General features: G+C 46.2%; 1 protein-coding gene across 7 annotated transcripts in view; it reads left to right on the top strand.

Moving 5' to 3' along the window:
• The window catches only part of parp10 (poly(ADP-ribose) polymerase family member 10), a 43,744-nt gene that overhangs the window by 1,799 nt on the left and 17,271 nt on the right, over positions 1-24,674 (top strand). For 4 of the 7 annotated variants that reach the window (XM_070881809.1, XM_070881810.1, XM_070881811.1 and 1 more), the window contains exons 2-6: positions 8,308-8,394; positions 10,619-10,805; positions 12,053-12,298; positions 14,874-15,104; positions 21,552-22,411. In XM_070881809.1, coding sequence (XP_070737910.1) covers positions 10,628-10,805; positions 12,053-12,298; positions 14,874-15,104; positions 21,552-22,411 — 1,515 coding nt within the window. In that variant the 5' untranslated portion in view covers positions 8,308-8,394; positions 10,619-10,627. The remainder of the gene's footprint in view (positions 1-8,307; positions 8,395-10,618; positions 10,806-12,052; positions 12,299-14,873; positions 15,105-21,551; positions 22,412-24,674) is intronic. The other 3 variants (XM_070881815.1, XM_070881813.1, XM_070881812.1) reach the window with 1 other exon arrangement.

Here is a 24,674-nt window from a genome sequence, read left to right as displayed (position 1 = left end):
GAGCTGGGGGTGGGGGGGGTTATTGGGTGCGGAGCTAGGGGTGGGGGGGGTTATTGGGTACGGAAATATGGGGGGGTGGGGTTATTGGGTGTGGAAATATGTGGGGGGGTGGGCTTATTGGGTGTGGAAATATGGGGGGGGGGTGGGCTTATTTGTGTGGAGATGGGGGACTGTACTTGTCCAGTTTTGTCATGTTTCTGAGACTAGGTGCACACACAACTGATTGTTCTCTCTCTCTTTCATATCTTCCTCTTTCCTTTCTTCCTCTTTCCTTTCCTGATTAACTGGCCCACAATCTTGTTGGAGAATGTACGGTGTTGGAATGTGCATTGTTGTTTGAAAAAGTCCCGGGTCGATATATTAGGGAAAATTGTCAAACAGCTGTACTGATTTATGATTTGAGATTTCATTTTGTTTAAGTTTAAGATCTTTCTGAAAATATCACGTGAGCCAAATGACTGCACAGTTTAAATCTCAAATTGCTCATCTCTGTGCTGACACGGTCTGGCTTATTTTGTGCATTGCTATTAATCCCAGTGGCAGGTTTCCACTGTGCTCGACATTTTTTATATAAATAAGCAGTTTACGATTTTGTTACGCACGGCTCTTGTGCAGCCCCCGATAAAACCCAAAGTCAATTGTAAGGGGAATAGATGGGCGTTTCTGCGGCCGCAACCGAGAATCCAGGATGGTATGTTGCCTCCCTGGTGCAAGGGTCAAGGATGTCTCGGAGCGGGTGCAGGACATTCTGAAAAGGGAGGGTGAACAGCCAGTTGTCGTGGTGCACATTGGTACCAACGGCATAGGTTTAAAAAAAAAAGGGATGAGGTCCTACGAGACGAATTTAAGGAGCTAGGAGCTAAATTAAAACGTAGGACCTCAAAAGTAGTAATCTCGGGATTGCTACCAGTGCAACGTGCTAGTCAGAGTAGGAATTGCAGGATAGCTCAGATGAATACGTGGCTTGAGCAGTGGCGTAGCAGGGAGGGATTCAAATTCCTGGGGCATTGGAACCGGTTCTGGGGGAGGTGGGACCAGTACAAACCGGACGGTCTGCGCCTGGGCAGGACCAGAACCAATGTCCTAGGGGGAGTGTTTGCTAGTGCTGTTGGGGAGGAGTTAAACTAATATGGCAGGGGGATGGGAACCAATGCAGGGAGACAGAGGGAAACAAAAAGGAGACAAAAGCAAAGGACAGAAAGGAGATGAGTAAAAGTGGAGGGCAGAGAAACCCAAGGCAAAAAACAAAAAGGGCCACTGTACAGCAAAATTCTAAAGGGTCAAAGTTTAATAAAAAGGCAAGCATGAAAGCTCGGTGCCTCAATGCAAGGAGTATTCGGAACCCAGGAGAGGGCTCTGAGCTAGTTAGAGTGGGTAAGAGCTGCGATGAACAGGGGTAAGTGTAAACCACAAGGTGATGGGAAGGGACAATATGAATATAAAAGGGCTGCAGGAGGGGTCAAAACTAAAAATCATGGTTTAAAAACTAGTATTAAAACACTCTACCTAAATGCATGCAGCATTCGAAATAAAGTAAATGAGTTGACGGCACAAATCATTACAAATGGGTATGATTTGGTGGCCATTACAGAAACGTGGTTGCAGGGTGGCCAAGACTGGGAATTAAACATACATAGAAACATAGAAAATAGGTGCAGGAGTAGGCCATTCGGCCCTTCTAGCCTGCACGGCCATTCAATGAGTTCATGGCTGAACATTCAACTTCAGTACCCCATTCCTGCTTTCTCGCCATACCCCTTGATCCCCCTAGTAGTAAGGACCTCATCTAACTCCTTTTTGAATATATTTAGTGAATTGGCCTCAACAACTTTCTGTGGTAGAGAATTCCACAGGTTCACCACTCTCTGGGTGAAGAAGTTCCTCCGCATCTCGGTCCTAAATGGCTTACCCCTTATCCTTAGACTGTGACCTCTGGTTCTGGACTTCCCAACATTGGGAACATTCTTCCTGCATCTAACCTGTCTAACCCCGTCAGAATTTTAAATGTTTCTATGAGGTCCCCTCTCATTCTTCTGAACTCCAGTGAATACAAGCCCAGTTGATCCAGTCTTTCTTGATAGGTCAGTCCCGCCATCCCGGGAATCAGTCTGGTGAACCTTCGCTGCACTCCCTCAATAGCAAGAATGTCCTTCCTCAGGTTAGGAGACCAAAACTGTACACAATACTCCAGGTGTGGCCTCACCAATGCCCTGTACAACTGTAGCAACACCTCCCTGCCCCTGTACTCAAATCCCCTTGCTATGAAGGCCAACATGCCATTTGCTTTCTTAACCGCCTGCTGCACCTGCATGCCAACCTTCAATGACTGATGTACCATGACACCCAGGTCTCTTTGCACCTCCCCTTTTCCTAATCTGTCACCATTCAGATAATAGTCTGTCTCTCTGTTTTTACCACCAAAGTGGATAACCTCACATTTATCCACATTATACTTCATCTGCCATGCATTTGCCCACTCACCTAACCTATCCAAGTCGCTCTGCAGCCTCACAGCATCCTCCTCGCAGCTCACACTGCCACCCAACTTAGTGTCATCTGCAAATTTGGAGATACTACATTTAATCCCCTCATCTAAATCATTAATGTACAGTGTAAACAGCTGGGGCCCCAGCACAGAACCTTGCGGTACCCCACTAGTCACTGCCTGCCATTCTGAAAAGTACCCATTTACTCCTACTCTTTGCTTCCTGTCTGACAACCAGTTCTCAATCCATGTCAGTACACTACCCCCAATCCCATGTGCTCTAACTTTGCACATCAATCTCTTGTGTGGGACCTTGTCGAACGCCTTCTGAAAGTCCAAATATACCACATCAACTGGTTCTCCCTTATCCACTCTACTGGAAACATCCTCAAAAAATTCCAGAAGATTTGTCAAGCATGATTTCCCTTTCACAAATCCATGCTGACTTGGACCTATCATGTCACCTCTTTCCAAATGCACTGCTATGACATCCTTAATAATTGATTCCATCATTTTACCCACTACTGAGGTCAGGCTGACCGGTCGATAATTCCCTGTTTTCTCTCTCCCTCCTTTTTTAAAAAGTGGGGTTACATTGGCTACCCTCCACTCCATAGGAACTGATCCAGAGTCAATGGAATGTTGGAAAATGACTGTCAACGCATCCACTATTTCCAAGGCCACCTCCTTAAGTACTCTGGGATGCAGTCCATCAGGCCCTGGGGATTTATCGGCCTTCAATCCCATCAATTTCCCCAACACAATTTCCCGGCTAATAAGGATTTCCCTCAGTTCCTCCTCCTTACTAGACCCCCCGACCCCTTTTATAACCGGAAGGTTGTTCGTGTCCTCCTTCGTGAATACCGAACCAAAGTACTTGTTCAATTGGTCCGCTATTTCTTTGTTCCCCGTTATGACTTCCCCTGATTCTGACTGCAGGGGACCTACGTTTGTCTTTACTAACCTTTTTCTCTTTACATATCTATAGAAACTTTTGCAATCCGTCTTAATGTTCCCTGCAAGCTTCTTCTCATACTCCATTTTCCCTGCCCTAATCAAACCCTTTGTCCTCCTCTGCTGAGTTCTAAATTTCTCCCAGTCCCCAGGTTCGCTGCTATTTCTGGCCAATTTGTATGCCACTTCCTTGGCTTTAATACTATCCCTGATTTCCCTTGATAGCCACGGTTGAGCCACCTTCCCTTTTTTATTTTTATGCCAGACAGGAATGTACAATTGTTGTAGTTCATCCATGCGGTCTCTAAATGTCTGCCATTGCCCATCCACAGTCAACCCCTTAAGTATCATTCGCCAATCCATCCCAGCCAATTCACGCCTCATACCGTCAAAGTTACCCTTCTTTAAGTTCTGGACCATGGTCTCTGAATTAACTGTTTCATTCTCCATCCCAATGCAGAATTCCACCATATTATGGTCACTCTTCCCCAAGGGGCCTCGCACAACGAGATTGCTAATTAATCCTCTCTCATTACATAACACCCAGTCCAGAGGTATCTGACAATTCGGAAAGATAGACAAGAAGGGAAAGGAGGTGGGGTAGCTCTGTTAATAAAGGATGATATCAGGGCAGTTGTGAGAGATAATATTGGCTCTAATGAACAAAATGTTGAATCATTGGCCCCAAGTTTCCACATGATTTGCTCCTGATTTTTAGGAGCAACTGGTGGAGAACGGAGTATCTTAGAAATCGCAATTCTCCACATTTAAGTTTTCTGCAGTTCTAGTCATGTAGAACAGTTTCACTTTTGAACAGAATTTTTTTTTCAAAAGGGGGCGTGTCCGGCCACTGACGCCTGATTTGAAAGTTTCCACAGTGAAAACGTACTCCAAACTAACTTAGAATGGAGCAAGTGAAGATTTTTGTAGGCCTGAAAAAACCTTGTCTACACATTAAAAAATCAGGCGCAGGTTACAAATTAGGCGTCCGGAACGAGGTGGGGGGCGGGGGGGGGGGGCGCGAAGGGAAGTCATTTCATTCTACAATAAATCCTTAGTTATACTTATACAAATATTATACAATAATTCCAACCTGAATAAAAATTTATAAGCAAAGAAAAGCTGAACCATGTTCCTACCTGTGTGAAAGTGCTGCAGGAAGCCTCACAAGTTGAGGCAGCCGTTCCCGACGGCAGTGGGGGGGGAGGCAGTGAGTGAGAAGGCTGCAGGAAGCCTCAGAAGTTGAGGCAGCCATTCCCGACGGCGGGGGGGGGGGGGTGGGGCGAGGCCCCCCTGCCGTCGGTCGTGCCCGTCGGGAAACGGCTGCCTCAACTTCTGAGGCTTCCTGCAGCCTTCTCACTGCTGCAAGAAGCCTCAGTGCTGATCATGGAAGGGCAATGTGGTTTTATTAAAAAAATGTTAAAAATTGAACAGCTACAAAGAACCACAAAAATGGCCGAGTGCCAATGTTTCCTTCACACTGCGCGTGCGCGAACGCTCCAACGCGCACGCGCAGGGTTGCTGGCACGAAAAAAACTCATTTAAATGGTACCCGCCCCCTCCTACTTACAAAATCGGCGCGAGTGGTAGGCTCCGCCCCCTGGGTGCCGCGCCAAGCTGACATCGTGCTGCAAAGCGCTCGAGAATAGCGCGTTTTTTTTCAGGCGCCGTTTTCGGCACGAAAAACGGGCGCCCAGCTCGAAGGAGCGCCTGTTTTGCCGCGTGTGGAAACTTGGGGCCATTGTGGGTGGAGATTAGAGATAGTAAGGGGAAAAAGTCACTGGTGGTCGTAGTTTATAGGCCCCCAAATAATAACTTCACGGTGGGGCGGGCAATAATCAAGGGAATAATGGAGGCATGTGAAAAAGGAACGGCAGTAATCATGGGGGCTTTTAACCTAAATATCGATTGGTCAAATCAAATCGCACAGGGTAGCCTGGAGGAGGAATTCATAGAATGCATACGGGATTGTTTCTTAGAACAGTATGTTACATAGAAACATAGAAAATAGGTGCAGGAGTAGGCCATTCGGCCCTTCGAGCCTGCACCGCCATTCAATGAGTTCATGGCTGAACATGCAACTTCAGTACCCCATTCCTGCTTTCTCGCCATACCCCTTGATCCCCCTAGTAGTAAGGACTACATCTAACCTACAGGGGAGCAAGCTATCTTAGATCTGGTCCTGTGTAATGAGACAGGAATAATAAACGATCTCCTAATAAATGATCCTCTCGGAATGAGTGATGACAGTATGGTTCAATTTGTAATACAGATTGAGGGTGAGGAAGTAGTGTCTCAAACGAGCGTACTATGCTTAAACAAAGGGGACTACAGTGGGATGAGGGCAGAGTTGGCTAAAGTAGACTGGGAACACAGACTAAACAGTGGCACAATTGAGGAACAGTGGAGGACTTTTAAGGAGCTCTTTCATAGTGCTCAACAAAAATATATTCCAGTGAAAAAGAAGGGCGGTAAAAGAAGGGATAACCATTCACTTGCTCTACTCGCTCTCAGTCCAATACAAGAACCACAGTCCCTGTCACAGGTGGGACAGATAGTTGTTGAGGGTAAGGGTGGGTGGGACTGGTTTGCCGCACGCTCTTTTCGCTGCCCGCGCTTGATTTCTGCATGCTCTCGGCGATGAGACTCTAGGTGCTCAGCGCCCTCCCGGGTGCACTGCCAGGGACTCCCAGGTGTCAGTGCGGGTGTTGCACTTTATCAGAGAACTTTAACTTGTATTTATATAGCATCTTTAACATAGTAAAACGTTCCAAGGTGGTTCACAGGAACGTTATCAAAATAAATTTGACACGGAGCTAAATAAGTAGATATTTGGATAGCTGACCAAAAGCTTGGTCAGGGGTAGATTTTAAGGAGCGCCTTAAAGGAGGGGAGAGAGAGGTGGTCAAGTTTAGGGAAGTGATCCTAGAGCTTGGGGCCTAGGCAGCTGAAGGCACAGCCGCCAATGTTAGAGCGATTAAAACGGGGAATGTGCAAGAGGCCAGAGCGTTCCGAGAGTTGTAGGCAACGTTCCCTGTAATTTCATGGGCGCATGGTCCCTTTTAAAGTTGCTGCACGGTTCTGCACATGCGCTGTCCTTTCCAGCGGCAGCAGCTGATGAGTGGCCTGCATGAACCTTTGGGGAACATTGGTGGTCGGACATTACAGAGACAGGGCGGGGCGAGGCCATGGAGGGATTTGAAAAACAAGGATCAGAATTTTAAAATCGAACCATTGCCCAAGCTTTTACTCAGTCCTCCCTAATAGCTCCTCCTTTGGCATTCATGTCCAAGTCAGCCCATAGATTTATGAAAGGGATATCATGCTTGGCAAATCTTCTGGAATTCTTTGAGGATGTAACTAGTAGAGTGGACAAGGGAGAACCAGTGGATGTGGTGTATTTGGACTTTCAAAAGGCTTTTGACAAGGTCCCACACAAGAGATTGGTGTGAAAAATTAAAGCACATGATATTGGGGGTAATATACTGACGTGGATAGAGAACTGGTTGGCAGACAGGAAGCAGAGAGTCGGGATAAACGGGTCATTTTCAGAATTGCAGGCAGTGACTAGTGGAGTGCTGCAGGGCTCAGTGCTGGGACCCCAGCTCTTTACAATATACATCAATGATTTGGATGAAGGAATTGAGTGTAATATCTCCAAGTTTGCAGATGACACTAAACTGGGTGGCGGTGTGAACTGTGAGGGGGACACTAAGAGGCTGCAGGGTGACTTAGACAGGTTAGGTGAGTGGGCAAATGCATGGCAGATGCAGTATAATGTGGATAAATGTGAGGTTATCCACTCTGGGGGCAAAACCAAAAAGACAGAATATTATCTGAATGATGGCAGATTAGGAAAAGGGGAGGTGCAACGAGACCTGGGTGTGATGGTTCATCAGTCATTGAAAGTTGGCATGTAGGTACAGCAGGTGGTAAAGAAGGCAAATGGTATGTTGGCCTTCATAGCTAGAGGATTGGAGTATAGGAGCAGGGAGGTCTTACTGCAGTTGTACAGGGCCTTGGTGAGGCCTCACCTGGAATATTGTGTTCAATTTTGGTCTCCTAATCTGATGGACGTTCTTGCTATTGAGGGAGACCAGACTGATTCCCGGGATGGCAGGACTGACATATGAGGAGAGACTGGATCAACTGGGCCTTTGTACATTGGAGTTTAGAAGGATGAGAGGGGATCTCATAGAAACATACAAGATTCTGATGGGACGGGACAGGTTAGATGCGGGTAGATTGTTCCCGATGTTGAGGAAGTCCAGAACCAGAGCACACAGTCTTGGGATAAGGGGTAGGCCATTTAGGACTGAGATGAAGAGAAACTTCTTCACTCAGAGAGTTGTTAACCTGTGGAATTCCCTGCCGCAGAGAGTTGTTGATGCCAGTTCATTGGATATATTCAAGAGAGAGTTAGATATGGCCCTTTCGGCTAAAGGGATCAAGGCGTATGGAGACAAAGCAGGAAAGGGGTACTGAGGGAATGATCAGCCATGATCTTATTGAATGGTGGTGCAGGCTCGAAGGGCCGAATGGCCTACTCCTGCACCTATTTTCAATGTTTCTATGTCAATTCTTGTCCGATTGTGTTCCTGTGAAGTGCCTTGAGATGTTTTCCTACATTAAAGGGGTTATATAAATGCAAGTTGTTTACTAACCTAACTCCAATTTGAAGATTGATAACACGATTGCATCAGTCAAACCAGAAACATTCGTAATTTTGCTTTTGGTAACACTTCTGTAAAAAAAACAGTGTAAAAAGAGCACTACTGTACAGTTAATTTGACTATTGGTAAAAGCACTGATCCTGTGCTTGTCTCATCAATGATCAGCCAAATATAATTGAATTTTTTTCCCGACAGGCTGGAATCCCATTGAGGGGTTCAGATACATTACAGACTGTGACACAGAGGATTGGACTGGCTTATATCCACCTCTTGAATTCTAAGGTTAGAACTGAGACTCGTCAGATTACGATTTCAGTTGTACATAGAATCATAGAATGGTTACAGCACAGAAGAAAGCTATTTGGCCCGTCGAGTCTGTGCTGGCTTTCTGCAAGAACGCTTCAACTAGTCCCACTCGCTTCGCCCATTCCCCAGCAATTTGTTTTCTTTCAGCAACTTATCCAACTCCCTTTTGAAAGCCATGATTGAGCAGCGAGGGGAAGTAGCCAGGTACCCAAAGGAAGAGGAGTGTAACCTACAATTACAACAGTGACTGCACTTCAAAAGTACTTCATTGGCTGTAAAGCGCTTTTAGATGTCCGGTGGATGTGAAAGGCGCTATATAAATGCAAGTCTCCACCACCCTTTCAGGCCGTGCATTCCAGATCCTAACCACTTGCTGCGTTTTTTTTAAATAAAGTTTTTTTTCTTGTGTTGTCTTTGCTTCTTTTGTCAATCACCTTAAATCTGTGTCCACTGGTTCTCGACCCTTCTGCCAGTGGGTTCAGTTTCTCTCTCTACTCTGTCCAGACCCCTTATGATTTTGAATACCTCTTTCAAATCTCCCTTCAACCTTCCCTGCTCTAAGGAGAACAGACACAGCTTCTCCAATCTATCCACGTTAACTCAAGTCCCTCATCCCTGGAACTATTTTGTAAGTATTTATCCAATTCCCTGTTGAAATCCACGATTGACTCTGCATCCACACCTTTTCAGGCAGTGCGTTCCCGCTCATAACCACTCAAAGATTTTTTTCCTCATGTCGCCTCTGGTTCTTTTGCCAATTACTGTAACTCTGTGCCCTCTGGCTACTGACTTTTCTGCCACTGGAAACAGTTTCTCCCTGTGTACTCTATCAAAACCCTTTAATTTTGAATGCCTCCATCAAAGCTCCCCTAAATGGGAATAAAAAATGGATGATGCATGTATTTATTGAAAATACACTGAAGGGTGTGGATGAACAACGAGATCTAGAGGTTCAAAAACAGCTCCCCAGAATATGTGAATGCAAAAGAAAGACTTGCATTTCTATAGCGCCTTTCACAACCACTAGACTTCCCAAAACACTTAACAACCATTTAAGTACTTTTTTGAAATGTAGCCATTGTTGTAATATAGGAAACATGGCAGCCAAGTTGAACTCAGCAAGCTCCCACAAACAGCAATGTGATAATGACCTGATAATCTGTTTTAGTGATGTTGATTGAGGGATACATATTGGCCTGGACACCGGGGATAACCTGCTCTTCTTCGTAATAGCACCACGGGGGAACCTGTCCATCCGAAAGACGGCACTCGCTCAGCGTTGCACTGGCGTGTCAGCCTAGATTTTTGTGCTCAAGTCTCTGGAATGGGACTTGAACCCACAACCTTCTGACTCAGAGGTGAGAGTGCTACCCACTGAGCCAAGCTGACGGGTAGATAAAGTAAAATATAGCAGCATAATTTTAGGTTTATATATAGGGGCATAGAAAATAATAGTAAAGGTGTAGTAATAAATCTGTACAAAACCTTGCGAGGCCAAAGTTACAGGTGTGTGCAGATTTGTGCACCTCAGTATTGAAAGGACATTATATAGTGTACATGCAGTGTCGATTCACCAGGATGAGAAATTATACTTGTGTGGTGGGTCTTGAGAGGCTGGGAATATTTCCATAGGAGCAGCAAAGACTAAGAGGAGATTTAATTGGGATTTTTAACATGTTGAATATTGTAGTAGAGAGAAAGACTATTCCCTCAGCTGGAGAGTTAATAAGGAGTGGGGGATTGTTGGGGGGGGGGGGAGCGGGGAACGTCAGCAACTTAAAATTGTCATTTTGGAGTAGAGGGAGAGGCTAGGACGAATGTCTTTACACAACGAATTGTTGGAGCAGCGAGTAGTTGAGGCAGAGACTATTACACCTTTTAAGGGAACGGGCGTTAAATACTTGAAGCAGGAGAAGATACAGGCCTCTGGGGTGAGTGCAGGGCAGCAGCATTAGTTTTGGATTGCTGTAGCAACGAGCCGGCAGGCACAGACATGATGGACCAAATGGTCTCCATCTATGCTGCAATACGCTGATTCCTCAACCGATACCGATTTAATGGTGATCTTTACTTGGTTAACACACTCTGCTTTGAATTGGCATTTTTTTTGTTTCCTGCTAGAATTTCAAACGTTGGCCAAGCAAGGCCATCTATTTTAACCAAACGTTTACCTTTTTGCATTGTCTGTCCCGTGTCACAGAAGGCTGAGATGGAGCAGCAGGGCCCCACAGATGATCACATCCTGGAGGTGCATGGCATCACTGACGATATGCCCATGGACATTCTAACCTTGTATTTTGAGAGCAATCGCCGCTCAGGAGGTGGGACCATCGTGTCCATCAAACGGCAGGGTGACTGCGCTGTGCTCACCTTTGAGAACCCAGCAGGTAAAGTGGCCAATGATTAAAGGCAAGGGAAGAGAGAGAGAGAGAGAGAGAGAGCGCGAGAGAGAACAAACATGCAGTAAGAACGAGTGTATGAGTCACCGTTAAGGAAGGGGAGCGGGCTGTCATTTATTTCCCCCCCCCCCCCCCCCCCCATCCACGTAGCACTGCAGTCCTCACAGCATTTCCGGGAACTGCCCCTACCGGAAGTGGAGCACGCGGGATTGCACTCCACTTCCTTTTGAGGGGGCAATTCAGAGGCCGGGGCGAGACCTCTGCGCTGGGCGGCAGAAAGTCCCATCACCGGCTGGTTACCACCCCCCCGGTCGGGATGCAGGGCAATTTCTTCCCCGAGGTCTTTGTGCGAACAGCCTCCCGCAAACCCTATCACAAGCAACTCCTCTGGCTGATGGATTTGAAAGTTTTAAAGGAGAAATGTATTGTCTTGATTTGGGTCCAAAAAACCCTAAATGCAACAGCCTTTTGATGCTTGCCATGTCCCGCTAGCAATTCTTAGAAAACTGAGGTGCTTTTGTATTCATTGCAATATTGATGTGCGAATAAATGTTTTTTTTCCTTGCTGATCTGCAGTGATCAATAGTGACGGTGAGCTCGGTGCAGAAGTGCTCTGTCCCATGGACATGAGTTTGCACCAATTATTTTCTCTTTTTTTTTTTTTCCCCCCCCCTCAAAGATCAGGATGGTGGGAATGGAAGGTGACCTCAAATGGAGGCCAATTGATGAGAAGAACGGGTTAAATCTGAGCTGGGGGCAGGGAAGCCAACCTTGGTGGTCCTCGTGCATCTCCCATGATGTCTGTTGGGCAGCGCTAGTTGTACCAAATGCCCCTCCAATTAAAGGAACGGGGCAGTAAGGCAGCATGCCGGAGGCTCGGCACACCCTGGATCCCAATACCAAAATGTGGCTTCCTGGCTGCAGTCCTTTTGCAGCGTCAACCCAGTTTAAAAGCCAAGTGCTTATTTGCACGTCCTCTTTCTCGGTCTCGCTCACTCTCTCTTTTAAATTTTGTAAAATTAAATAAAATACAAAAATGTGTTGGGATTCCTTCATTTCCAAGTCTGAAATGTTTCCAATCCTCCCCCCCCCCCTCACCTCTCTCTCTCCCCCACTTCTTTGCTCGAAGTTCCCAGAATTTCAGGTGTCGGGTGTTCAGTTTTCCAGCTTGGCCTACTGTTATTTATAATTCAGTCCTGAAACGGTCTTCCTTTGGTTTTTACTGCTGATTATAGACGCTCAGAGTGTTCTGTCAAAGGCAGGACACAAATTCCAGAATGTCGATCTGGTGGTGAGGAGGGTGCCGCCAAAGGACCCGAGGAAGATCGTGCTCCATGGACTGAAGCCGGAGATCATGGACGACACTCTCATTCTCTACCTGGAGATGATCACTGACCTCAGCAGTGAGCAGTTCACCGTGCGCTCCAACCCAGACAGAATGCACGCACTCGTGCAATTCCAGGAAGCTCTGTCTGCAGAAGGTATGTGTACATGCGTGAGTGTGGATTTCTGCTTGTGAGCACATAGCCGATATTTAATTCCCTGCCCTCCCCTCCTGAAGACACTGAATTATGTATCGTGCTGAGACGGTAGTGTGGTGGTTATGTTACTGGGCTGGTAACCCAGAGGCCTGGACGAATGATCCAGAGACACCAGTTCAGATCCCATCACGGCAGTTTGTGAAATTGAATTCAATTTAAATAAAAAATAATTTGGAAATAATAATCAGTAAAAAGTGACCGTGAAGCTGTCGGATTGTCGTTAAAAAAAAAAAAAAAAAAACCCAACTGGTTCACTAATGGCTCTTCAGGGAAGGAGACCTGCTGTCCTTGCCTGGTCTGGCCTACAAGTGACTCCAGTCCCACGCTAATGTGGTTGAGTATTAACTGCCTCCTGAAGTTGCCCAGCAAGCCACTCCGTTGTATCAAACCACTACAGAGAATAATCACCACCACCTCAGGGCAACAAGGGATGGGCAATAAATGCCGGTCTTGTTAGCGACACCCATATATAAAGAATGAAATATAAAAAAGATTGCCTTCCAGCGGACTCCCTGTACCTCAACTATTGCCCTGACTCCGATCGTCTAACAGCACAGATCACAGATCACCCTTTGGACCACTGCAAGTGGCTCATCTTCCCCATTAAGGCATTAGGGAAGCTGAGATACAGATTTGTGATTGTCAGGGGATAGGGGGGGACTTGTACTCCAGAATAAGGCACTGCATTACATGAAGCTTCTGTGTGTAGGATAACAATTTATTCACAAACCGTAAAATAAGAGTATCAGCCTCCTGACTATGGACCGCTACTCCACTTCTGACTTGAGATAGTGATAGGACATAATACCTTTCAATTGTTCACTCAGATATCCATCCAATTTTCTTTTGAATTATTCCTGATTATCTACCTCTCTGTAGCCCATGCCACACATTCAATGCCCTCTGTATTAAGTAAGTAAGAAAGAACTTGCATTTACAAGAAACATACATAAGAAATAGGAGTTGGCCATTTGGTCCCTTGAGCCTGCTCCGCCATTCAATAAGATCATGGCTGATCTGATCATGGACTCAGCTCCACTTCTCCGCCCGCTCCCCATAACCCTTGACTCCCTTATCATACAAAAATCTTGTCTATCTCCACCTTAAATATATTCAAAAACCCAGCCTTCACCGCTCCCTGGGGTAGAGAACTCCTCAGAGAGAAGAAATTCCTCCTCATTTCTGTTTTAAATGGGCGACCCCTTATTCTGAAACTGTTCCCCCATGAGGGGAAACATTCTCTCTGCATCTACCCTGTCAAGCCTCCTCAGAATCTTATATGTTTCAATAAGATCACCACTTTTCTTCTAAACTCCAAGGAGTATTGGACCAGTCTGCTCAACCTATTTTCACATGACAGACTGTTCATCTCGGGAATCAACCTAGTGAACCTCTGAACAGCCTCCAATGCAAGTATATCCCTCCTTAAATAAGGAGACCAAAACTGTACGCAGTACTCTCGGTGTGATCTTACCAATGCCCTGTACAGTTGTAGCAGGACTTCCCTACTTTTATACTCTATCCCCCTTGCAATAAAGGCCAACATTCCATTTGCCTTCCTGATCACTTGCTGTATCTGCATACTAACTTTTTGTGTTTCATGCACAAGAACCTTCAGATCCTTCTGTACTGCAGCATTTTGTAATCGCTCCCCATTTAAATAATTTGCTTTTTTATTTCTCCTACCAAAGTGGATAACCTCACATTATGCTCCATCTGCCAAATTTTTGCCCATTCACTGAGCCTATCTATACCCCTTTGTAGATTCTTTGCATCCTCCTCACAACTTGCTTTCCCACCTATCTTTGTATCATCAGCAAATTTGGCTACATTACACTCGGTCCCTATAGTGCCTTTGATGGACCAACACGTTACTTAGAGATTGGCAAAAGCAGCAGCCAATTTGCACACAGCAAGATCCCACAAACAGCAATGCCATAATGAGTAGATAATCTGTTTTACTAAGGTGTGTGGAGGGTTAAATATTAGCCGGGACTCTCAGAACTCCCCTGCTCCTCTTGGAATAGCGCCACCTGAACAAGCAGTTGGGGGCGCAGTTTAATGTCTCATCCCAAAGATGGCAGCTCCAACAGTGCTGCACTCCCTCAGTACTCCATTGGAGTTTCCACCTGGATTAGATACTCAAGTCCTGGAGTGGGGCTTAAACCTATGAATCTGAGGTGAGAGATATTTCTGTAAGGCATTAATTACAGTGGATTACACCGAACCTTGTTAGGCCACCGTTATGGATGTGTGCAGTTTTGTGCACCCCAATATAGGGCTGGAAAACTATGTGGCCTTGTGTTTCTGAATCCCTGCACAATGAGATCCTCACTTGGCATTATTGGAAAGGGAAGAGCTGGCAAGATATCTGCTATGTGGAAGAAGTGGGAGGGGGGGTTATTGGACAACCAATAATGGTATTATAAAAACATGCAGCACAATATCTCAGTCATTTGGACACTGGGGACAGTTGTATGTGGAAAGCTTTTTACATTTAAAAAATTTTTTCCAGCTCTTGAGGCAATAAAGAAAAAGGCCGGAAGTCGATGTTTGAAGGGCGCCACCATAGAAATCGAACAGCTCCCCCGAACTGACCGTATTCTGGTGGAAAACCTCGGTCCCACGGATGACGAGGACATCTTAAGCCTTTACTTTGAGAGCCGCCGCAGCAACGGAGGGAATGTGCTCGGTGTTACCATGGTTCCGGGAGGAAAAGCCATCATCGTGTTCCAGGAATGGGAAGGTATTTATTAGCGGATAAACTTATTCCTGGTGGAGGCCGCGAGATAAGATATTGCATGTGGGTACAGTAGTGTAGTGGTTGTGGCGTTCGATTAGCATTGGCAAGTTGGGAAATTCAATTTAAAAGAACCTGATTTGAAAAACTTACCAGAAAAGCTGACGGATTGTCGTCAAAACGCATCTGTTTTAATAATGTTCTTCAGGAAAACTACCAGCTTTAGGGCCAAGCAACCAAGGCAATTGTTAGCTTTATAGGAACATAGAAACAGGAGTAGGTCGTTCAGCCCCTCAATCCTGTTCCGCCATTCAACTAATTCATGGCTGATCTGTACCTCAACTCAGTTTACCATATCCCTTAATACTTAGCAAAAATCTATCTATCTCAGTTTTTGTCGGAGAGAGTTCCAGATTTCCACCAACCCTTTGTGAGAAGAAGTGCTTTCAGACATCACCCCTGAACGGCCTGGCTCTAATTTTAAGGTTATGACCCCTTGTTCTGGACTCCCCGCCCCAGAGAAAATAGTTTCCTTCTCTCTCTCTCTCTCTCTCTCTCTCTCTCTCTCTCTCTCTCTCTACCCTATGACATCCTTTAATCATATTAAACAACTGAATTAGGTCACCCCTTAATCTTCTTAAGCTTTCCTAGTAGCAAAGCCCACAGGGCAATGCCTGCCAGTAAGGCAGAACGGACAGTGTGTTGGGTTCGGACTTGGTCCCTCTCCCATCTGGGAAGAACTCAAATTCCATTCGGAAGGAATGGGAAGTGTTCTTAAACAAGTGATAAACTCAGTGGCATGATGGGTAGTGATCACTGCCCTTCCATCCCTGCACAGGACCCCAGTCCACACTATGTGAGCGTTACCAGGGCTCCAAGGGTAACATTCTGAACAGCAATTACATACAGGGTACAGTAGCACAGTGGTTGTAATCCAGAGGCCTGGACTAATGATCCAGAGTCGTGAGTTCAAATCCCAGCACGGCAGGAAAATCAAACTGGAATTTAAAAAAGCTAGTTTCAGTCATGGTGACCAGGGGCCCCAGTTTCCGATGCTGCTGAAATCGGCGCACCTCCGTTAAATAACCTGTCTGGGGGGGAAAAAAGTGCGGCGAAATCTTACTGGGGAATTCTCCGGTCGTCCTGGAGCGTGGTGTGGCACAGCGGAATCTCCCTGGGGCGGAGCAAGCCGATCGCAGCCAGCAGGGGGGCGGGGCTAGGGATCAGTGTTCTGAGTGCTGGCAGCATAGTGCAAGCGCGTTGGAGCGTTTTCCCCCAGTCTGTGTTTGGGTATCGGGGAGGGATGGAGGAGCGTGGGAAGGGGGCTCTGGGGAAGTGATCGGAGGGGGAGGAGCGTGGGAAGGGGGCTCTGGGGAAGTGATCGGAGGGGGAGGAGCGTGGGAAGGGGGCTCCGGGGAAGTGATCGGAGGGGGAGGAGCGTGGGAAGGGGGCTCCGGGGAAGTGATCGGAGGGGGAGGAGCGTGGCAAGGGATGGAGGAGCGTGGGTTGGGGGGCACTCAATGATCGAAGGGCCGGAGGAGAGAGCAGGGGTGCCTCCGTCCAGCGTTCCCCCACCCCACCCCCCCCCCCCCCGGCGTTTTATATACGCACACACACACCCTCCCCCCATCACTGTCAGATACAGCGAGAGAGACACCTTCCCTTCACATAAAGGTAGGACTTGTATTTTTTTTTTATTGATTGGTTGCTTATTACTTTGGTCTTGGTGCTTTAGGTGCAGGGTTCCTTAGTGCTTGGTGCTTTAAATGTACTGCTTTGTTTTGTGCTTACTGCTTTAAATGTACTTTGCTTCTTTATGTTGTTGTGAAGGTGTTTATGGAAAATCCTCTAACTCCCCCCCCCCCCCCCCCCCCCCCCCCCTGTTGTGATGTTGATGTGTCCTTTGTGTTTAATGCTTTCCTCCCCCCCCCCCCCCCCTCTCCAGCTCTGGCTGTGCCTGCACTAAACTTAACTCTAGGTACGGTTTTTCAGAACTTACAAAGGTGGACACTTACTCCATTCTAAGTTAGTTTGGAGTAAGTTTTCGCTGCTGAAACTTGCAAAACAGGCCTAAGTGGCTGGACACACCCCCTTTTTGAAAAAAAATACCTGAATTAAAATGAACCTAAACTAACTCACTAGAACTGGAGCAAACTAAGTGCCGAGAATTGCGATTTCTAAGATACTCCAAACTAAACTAGAAAATTGGAGCAACTCCACCCGAAACTTGGGCCCGTGCATGAAACGACCGGATTGCCGTAAAAACACCTCTGATTCACTCGTGTCCTTTAGGAAAGGAAATTTACCGTCCTTACTCGGTCTGGGCCTATATGTGACTCCAGACCCACAGCAATGTGGTTGACTCTTAACTGCCCTCTGGAATGGCCTAGCAAGCCACTCCATTGTATAAGGTGGCTCACCACCAACCTTCTCAAGGCCAACGAGGGATGGGCAATAAATGCTGGCCTTGCCAGTGACACTTAGAAACATAGAAACATAGAAAATAGGTGCAGGAGTAGGCCATTCGGCCCTTCTAGCCTGCACCGCCATTCAATGAGTTCATGGCTGAACATTCAACTTCAGTACCCCATTCCTGCTTTCTCGCCATACCCCTTGATCCCCCTAGCAGTAAGGACCTCATCTAACTCCTTTTTGAATATATTTAGTGAATTGGCCTCAACAACTTTCTGTGGTAGAGAATTCCACAGGTTCACCACTCTCTGGGTGAAGAAGTTCCTCCGCATCTCGGTCCTAAATGGCTTACCCCTTATCCTTAGACTGTGACCCCTGGTTCTGGACTTCCCCAACATTGGGAACATTCTTCCTGCATCTAACCTGTCCAACCCCGTCAGAATTTTATATGTTTCTATGAGGTCCCCTCTCATTCTTCTGAACTCCAGTGAATACAAGCCCAGTTGATCCAGTCTTTCTTGATAGGTCAGTCCCGCCATCCCGGGAATCAGTCTGGTGAACCTTCGCTGCACTCCCTCAATAGCAAGAATGTCCTTCCTCAGGTTAGGAGACCAAAACTGTACACAATACTCCAGGTGTGGCCTCACCAATGCCCTGTACAACTGTAGCAACACCTCCCTGCCCCTGTACTCAAATCCCCTTGCTATGAAGGCCAACATGCCATTTGCTTTCTTAACCGCCTGCTGCACCTGCATGCCAACCTTCAATGACTGATGTACCATGACACCCAGGTCTCTTTGCACCTCCCCTTTTCCTAATCTGTCACCATTCAGATAATAGTCTGTCTCTCTGTTTTTACCACCAAAGTGGATAACCTCACATTTATCCACATTATACTTCATCTGCCATGCATTTGCCCACTCACCTAACCTATCCAAGTCGCTCTGCAGCCTCACAGCATCCTCCTCGCAGCTCACACTGCCACCCAACTTAGTGTCATCCGCAAATTTGGAGATACTACATTTAATCCCCTCATCTAAATCATTAATGTACAGTGTAAACAGCTGGGGCCCCAGCACAGAACCTTGCGGTACCCCACTAGTCACTGCCTGCCATTCTGAAAAGTACCCATTTACTCCTACTCTTTGCTTCCTGTCTGACAACCAGTTCTCAATCCATGTCAGTACACTACCCCCAATCCCATGTGCTCTAACTTTGCACATCAATCTCTTGTGTGGGACCTTGTCGAACGCCTTCTGAAAGTCCAAATATACCACATCAACTGGTTCTCCCTTATCCACTCTACTGGAAACATCCTCAAAAAATTCCAGAAGATTTGTCAAGCATGATTTCCCTTTCACAAATCCATGCTGACTTGGACCTATCATGTCACCTCTTTCCAAATGCACTGCTATGACATCCTTAATAATTGATTCCATCATTTTACCCACTACTGATGTCAGGCTGACCGGTCTATAATTCCCTGTTTTCTCTCTCCCTCCTTTTTTAAAAAGTGGGGTTACATTGGCTACCCTCCACTCCATAGGAACTGATCCAGAGTCAATAAATGCTGGCCTTGCCAGTGACACTTGCAACCTGTGAATGAATAAAAAATAAACTAGTCTTGTAAGAATATGGAGCTAAGGCAGGTGGAGTTAGAATATAGGTTAACCAAGATCTTCTTGAATGTCGGAACAGGCTCGAGGGGCTGAATGGCCTTCTCCTATTCCTATGATTGTTAATGCCCTCTGAAGTGCCCTAGTAAGGAAACTCAGCTGTAAAACAATTGCTAGAAGGCACCCTGACCTCCTTGGGGTATTAAATGTGGCCCAAGTGCTTTGCTGGCACTGGCATTAAATTGGCAGATGAGTTGACAGTGTACTGCCCCTCAGCGTGAAATAATGCAGTGTCACCCTGTGACCCTTCCTATGTGGAGTCCCAGAGCTCAGCAGTCAGGGATGATAGGCAAAAGAAGAACAGCCACCAGCTCTGGTTCCTGACAAGTTATATCAAAATATATCCTGTTTAAAAACTAAGCCCAGCTTAATAAATGGAGAATTAAATACATAGCCGTCTCTTACCAGCACTGCACAGCCCGTTGCAGTGCTCGGGGGCAGCACGGGCCCAGCCCACACTGCGATATGTGTGCGCACTAGGTCCGTGCAGCAGAGCTGGTCTCCAGTCGTCTTGGTTAACCCTTGCCACTGGACCAAGACCTAGCTCTGTCAAGCCCGTGTGGTGGCTGGTGTGCAACAGCCACCACAGGTTAAAAAAATTCACACACTGGCATCTTCCACCCTCCAACATGTAGTTTGCGACCTGGAATATTCGGACCTTCATTGAAACACCTGTGAACTCATCCCTTTTTGGCGTGGAAGCAAGTCATCCTCGATACAAGGGACCGCCTATGCTGACCGCCCATTGCTTATATAACGCCTTTCACAATCTCAGGACGTCCCAAAGCGCTTTACAGTCCATGAAGTACTTCAAGTGTAGTCACTCCAAGCCAGGCAAGTGATTGAGCAGACCTACTGTCTCGCCACCTCCCTGTTGATGCTGATCCTGACACCCATCCTGTGGATCAGCCTGCACTAACTCACCACTGCAGACTGATGTTTTTGTAATATCGATTCCCATCTGTGCTCTGCGCCTAATGTACCAAACACAACATGCTGCCCCTATTGTTTTTTAAATCTGTTCTTGGGAATGGGCCATGCTGCTTTTTATTGTCCACTTCAGCAATTATATTCACAGCAGACTGATCAAGACCGAGGACTTACTGGTATTTCTGTGTGTGGGGGGTGGGGGTGGGGGGGGGGTTGCAGAGGTTGGGTGGGGAGTAGCGAGGTTTGTCCTGTTCCGATAAGATTTAAATCCGAGTTTCCTTAGCACGCAGGAGTTACGGAGCTAACTTTGACTTTGAGAGAGAGTGTAGGCTGATCCCTATGATGGGTTTGTCGCAATCAGATTTTTGAAAATCGGAGGATACATCACGGGCTGCTGATTCGAGTTCATCTGCTTTACACTATCGGCCAGCGTCAGAATGACCCCCTGGATGTGTGTGGTTTTGCAGGCAAATGGCTGAGCAGACCTACTCTCTCGCCTCCTCTTGTTGATGCTGATCATGACCCCGATCCCGTGGATCACTACACTAACTCACCACTGCAGACTTTTTTTAATATCGATTCCCATCTGTGCTCTGTGCTCAATGTACCAAACACAATATGCTGCCCCTATTGTTTTTTAAATCTGTTCTTGGGAATGAGCCATGTTGCTTTTTATTGTCCACTTCAGCAATTATATTCGCAGCAGACTGGCTTAATCAGCCACTTCAGAGGACACGAAGAGTCAATCACATTGTGCAAGACTGAGGTCCCATGTCTGGGCTGACCATGTCCTTGGCAGATCTCCTGACAATCATGCACATTTTTTTTCCTCCTGTGCTAAATCACACGAGGATGATAGCACAACTGAGAAGTTATATCTATCAGGAACGATTGAACAGGCTAGGGATCTTTGCTCCAGAAAAGAGAAGGCTGAGGACTGACCTGATGGAGGTCTTTCAAATTGTGAAATGGTTTGATAGGGTAGATATCGAGAAAGTGTTCCCCCTTGGGGAGACCGAAACTAGGGCCATAAATATAAAATAGTCACTAATAAATCCGCTAGTGAATTACCCAGAGAATGGTTAGAATGTGGAATTCGTTACCACATGGAGTGGTTGAGGTGAATAGCACCTCATTTTTTTCCATTTAAGGGGAAGCTAGTTAAGGACGAGAGAGAGAGAGAGAGAGAGAGAGAGAAAGGAATAGAAGGATTTTCTGATCGAGTTAGAGGAAGTAAGGTGGGAGGAGGCTCATGCAGAGCATAAACGTCAGCATGGTCCGAATGGCCTGTTTGTGTTGTAAATGACCAGATTTATTAAGTTTCACAATATGGTCCCAACGTCACTAACCACTGCGTTACCAAACTCTCTTTAAAATGTCACCCAGCATGTTCTTGGACATCGATGTTGAGATCTGTTGTTTGCTCATTTTGCAGCTGTTGACCGGGTTCTTCAAAAGTGCCAGAAACTGCAGGACCGCGTGCTGGTCGTTTGTCCTTATTACGATTTTCTTCATCCCCCTGGCACGGACCAACAATGCGACAATACAGCGGCCGCCGAGGCTGAGGTGACGGCAGAACTGTCGAGCACAATAAACATCCCTGACAAGCGGAAGCTAAATATCCTGTGTTCCAGCACCTTCCTGCAAGACCTGAAGAATGAATGTTCGGAACTGGCCGTGAAGGTGGACGACAATAACAACGTCTGCGTTTGCGGAAAGGATCGTCTCCAGATCGAGAAGACAAAAAGCCGGATTCTGGAATTCCTGAGCAACATAGCCCAAGTGGATGTCCCCATCAGTCAAGACCAGTCGAAATTCCTGTCCAGGGCCGACATTCGGGATTTCTTGCAGAACATGCTGCGTGGGAAGGACTTCTCAACTTGTTACTCGATCTCGGACTGTGTGATGACAGTCACCGCCCCTTCGGTTCCTGCTGCCCATCAGGTTGCCCAACTGATCGAGCAGCAAGTGTGCCAGTTTAGCATCTCAATAACATACCAGCAGCTCCACGTGCTCACCTCTCCTGACTGGGAGAAGCTCCTCTCGTCCTTGAAGTGCTGTGATGCTCGGGTATCTGAGATTGGGGACCAGGTCTACATCATCTCCCTCCAATGTTTCAGAGCTGAAAACGAGAAACGGGTGGAAGACTTGTTGAAAGATGCTGTTCCACTGGAATCTGTGATAGGGATGGAACCCGGCAAATTGAGATACCTGCAGGATTATGACCAAGATCTGCTCATTGGGACTGGTCAGGTTTCGATTTTCCCATTGGAAGGCGATGTCACAGGGCTAAGGGTAGGCCTTTCCTTTATGTACATCACTTTTATTTTATTTCTCTTTACTCGAGCAGTAATACTTGCTAGGGTCCGAACACCTCTAAAACCACAGGAACCTCCCACAAACACATCTTAAACCACAGGGACCCGCCACATTCAGAGAATCTTTGCCAATCCTGCGCCCCCCCCCCCCCCCCCCCCATAAAACTCACAAACATACCAGAAGTGCCCATAAATACAGCTTCCACAATGACCACCTCGACCCCCCCAAAGAGATCATGGAACCGTTGCTATCTTCCCCTAAATAAAACCTGTGTACATAAGAACATAAGAAATAGGAGCAGGAGTAGGCCATTTGGCTCCTCGAGCCTGCTCCGCCATTCAATAAGATATCATGACTGATCTGATCTTGGGCTCAGCTCCATTTCCCCGCCCACTCCCCATAATCATTCACTCCCTTATCCTTCAAAAATCTGTCTATCTCCGCCTTAAATATATTCAATGACGCAGCCTCCACAGCTCTCTGGGGCAGAGAATTCCACAGATTTATGACACTCAGGGAAGAAATTCCTCCTCATCTCGGTTTTAAATGGGCCACCCCTTATTCTGAAACTATGCCCCCTACTTCTAGATACCCTCACAAGGGGAAACATCCTCTCTGCATCTACCTTGTCGAGCCCTCTCAGTATCTCTTATGTTTCAATAAGATCACCTCTCATTCATCTAAACTCCAATGAGTATAGGCCCAACCTGCTCACCCTTTCTTCATAAGTCAACCCCTTCATCTCGGGAATGAACCTAGTGAACCTTCTCTGAACTGCCTCCAATGCAAGTATATCCTTCCTTAAATATGGAGACCAAATCTGTACGCAGTACTCCAGGTGTGGCCTCACCAATACCCTGTACAGTCGTAGCAGGACTTCTCTGCTTTTATATTCCATCCCCGTTGCAATAAAGGCCAACATTCCATTTGCCTTCCTGATTACTTGCTGTACCTGCATACTAACTTTGTGTTTCATGCACAAGGACCCCCAGGTTCCTCTGTGCTGCAGAATTTTGTAATTTTTCTCCATTTAAATAATAATTTGCTTTTTTATTTTTCCTGCCAAAGTGGATAACCTCACATTTTCCCACATTATACTCCATCTGCCAGATGTTTACCCACTCACTGTAGCCTGTCTAAATCCCTTTGCAGATTTTTTGTGTCCTCCTCACAACTTGCTTTCCCACCATCTTTATATCATCAGCAAACTTGGCTACATTACACTCGGTCCCTTCATCCAAGTCATTAATATAGATTGTGAATAGTTGAGGCCCCAGCACTGATCCCTGTGGCAGGCCACTAGTTATCGTTTGCCAACCGGAAAATGACCCATTTATCCCGAATCTCTGTTTTCTGTTAGCATGGATAGAAGATTGGCTAACTAATATATTACCCCCAACTCTTTGTGCAGTAATCTTTTATGTGGCACCTTATTGAATGCCTTCTGGAAATCCAAATACACCACCTTGATTATCTATTATTGGGATGTTTTTAGTGTCTTCGACCATGAAAACCGATACAAAATATTTGTTCAACGTCTCTGCCATTTCCCGGTTCCCCATTATTAATTCCCCAGTCTTGTCCTCTAAGGGACCAACGTTTACGATAGCTACTCTCTTTTTATATACCTGTAGAAGCTCTTGCTGTCTGTTTTTATATTTCTTACGAGTTTACTGTCATAATCTATCTTCCCTCTATTATTTTTTTAGTTGTCCTTTGCTGGTTTAAAAAAAAAAAATCCCAATCCTCTGGCCTCCCACTAATCTTGGCAACTTTGTATGCCGATTTTTTTCAATTTGATACTATCCTTTACTTCCTTAGTTAGCCATGGATGGTTCTCTCTTCTCTTAAAATCTTTCTCTGGAATATTTTTGTTGAGAGTTATGAAATATTTCCTTAAATGTCTGCCACTGTTTATCAACAGTATCACACTTTAATCTATTTTCTCAGTCCACTTTAGCCAACTCTGCCTCCATACCTTTGTAATCATCTTTATGTAAGATCAGGATACTGGTTTGAAACCCAACTTTCTCACTCTCTAACTGAATTTGAAATTCAACCCTGCTATGATCACTCTTCCCTAGAGGATCCTTTTACTATGAGATCATTTATTAATCCTGTCTCATTACACAGTACCAGATCCAAGATAACCTGCTCCCTGGTTGGTTCCGCAATGTACTGTTCAAGGAAACTATCCCGGATACACTCTTTTATGAACTCTTCCTCAAGGCTACCCTGG

The sequence above is a fragment of the Pristiophorus japonicus genome, chromosome 5 (assembly GCF_044704955.1).
Source record: "Pristiophorus japonicus isolate sPriJap1 chromosome 5, sPriJap1.hap1, whole genome shotgun sequence".
Classification (NCBI taxonomy): Eukaryota; Metazoa; Chordata; class Chondrichthyes; family Pristiophoridae; genus Pristiophorus; species Pristiophorus japonicus.
The sequence above is the reverse complement of the archived record's forward strand: the minus strand, read 5'-3'. Positions and strand labels throughout refer to the sequence as shown.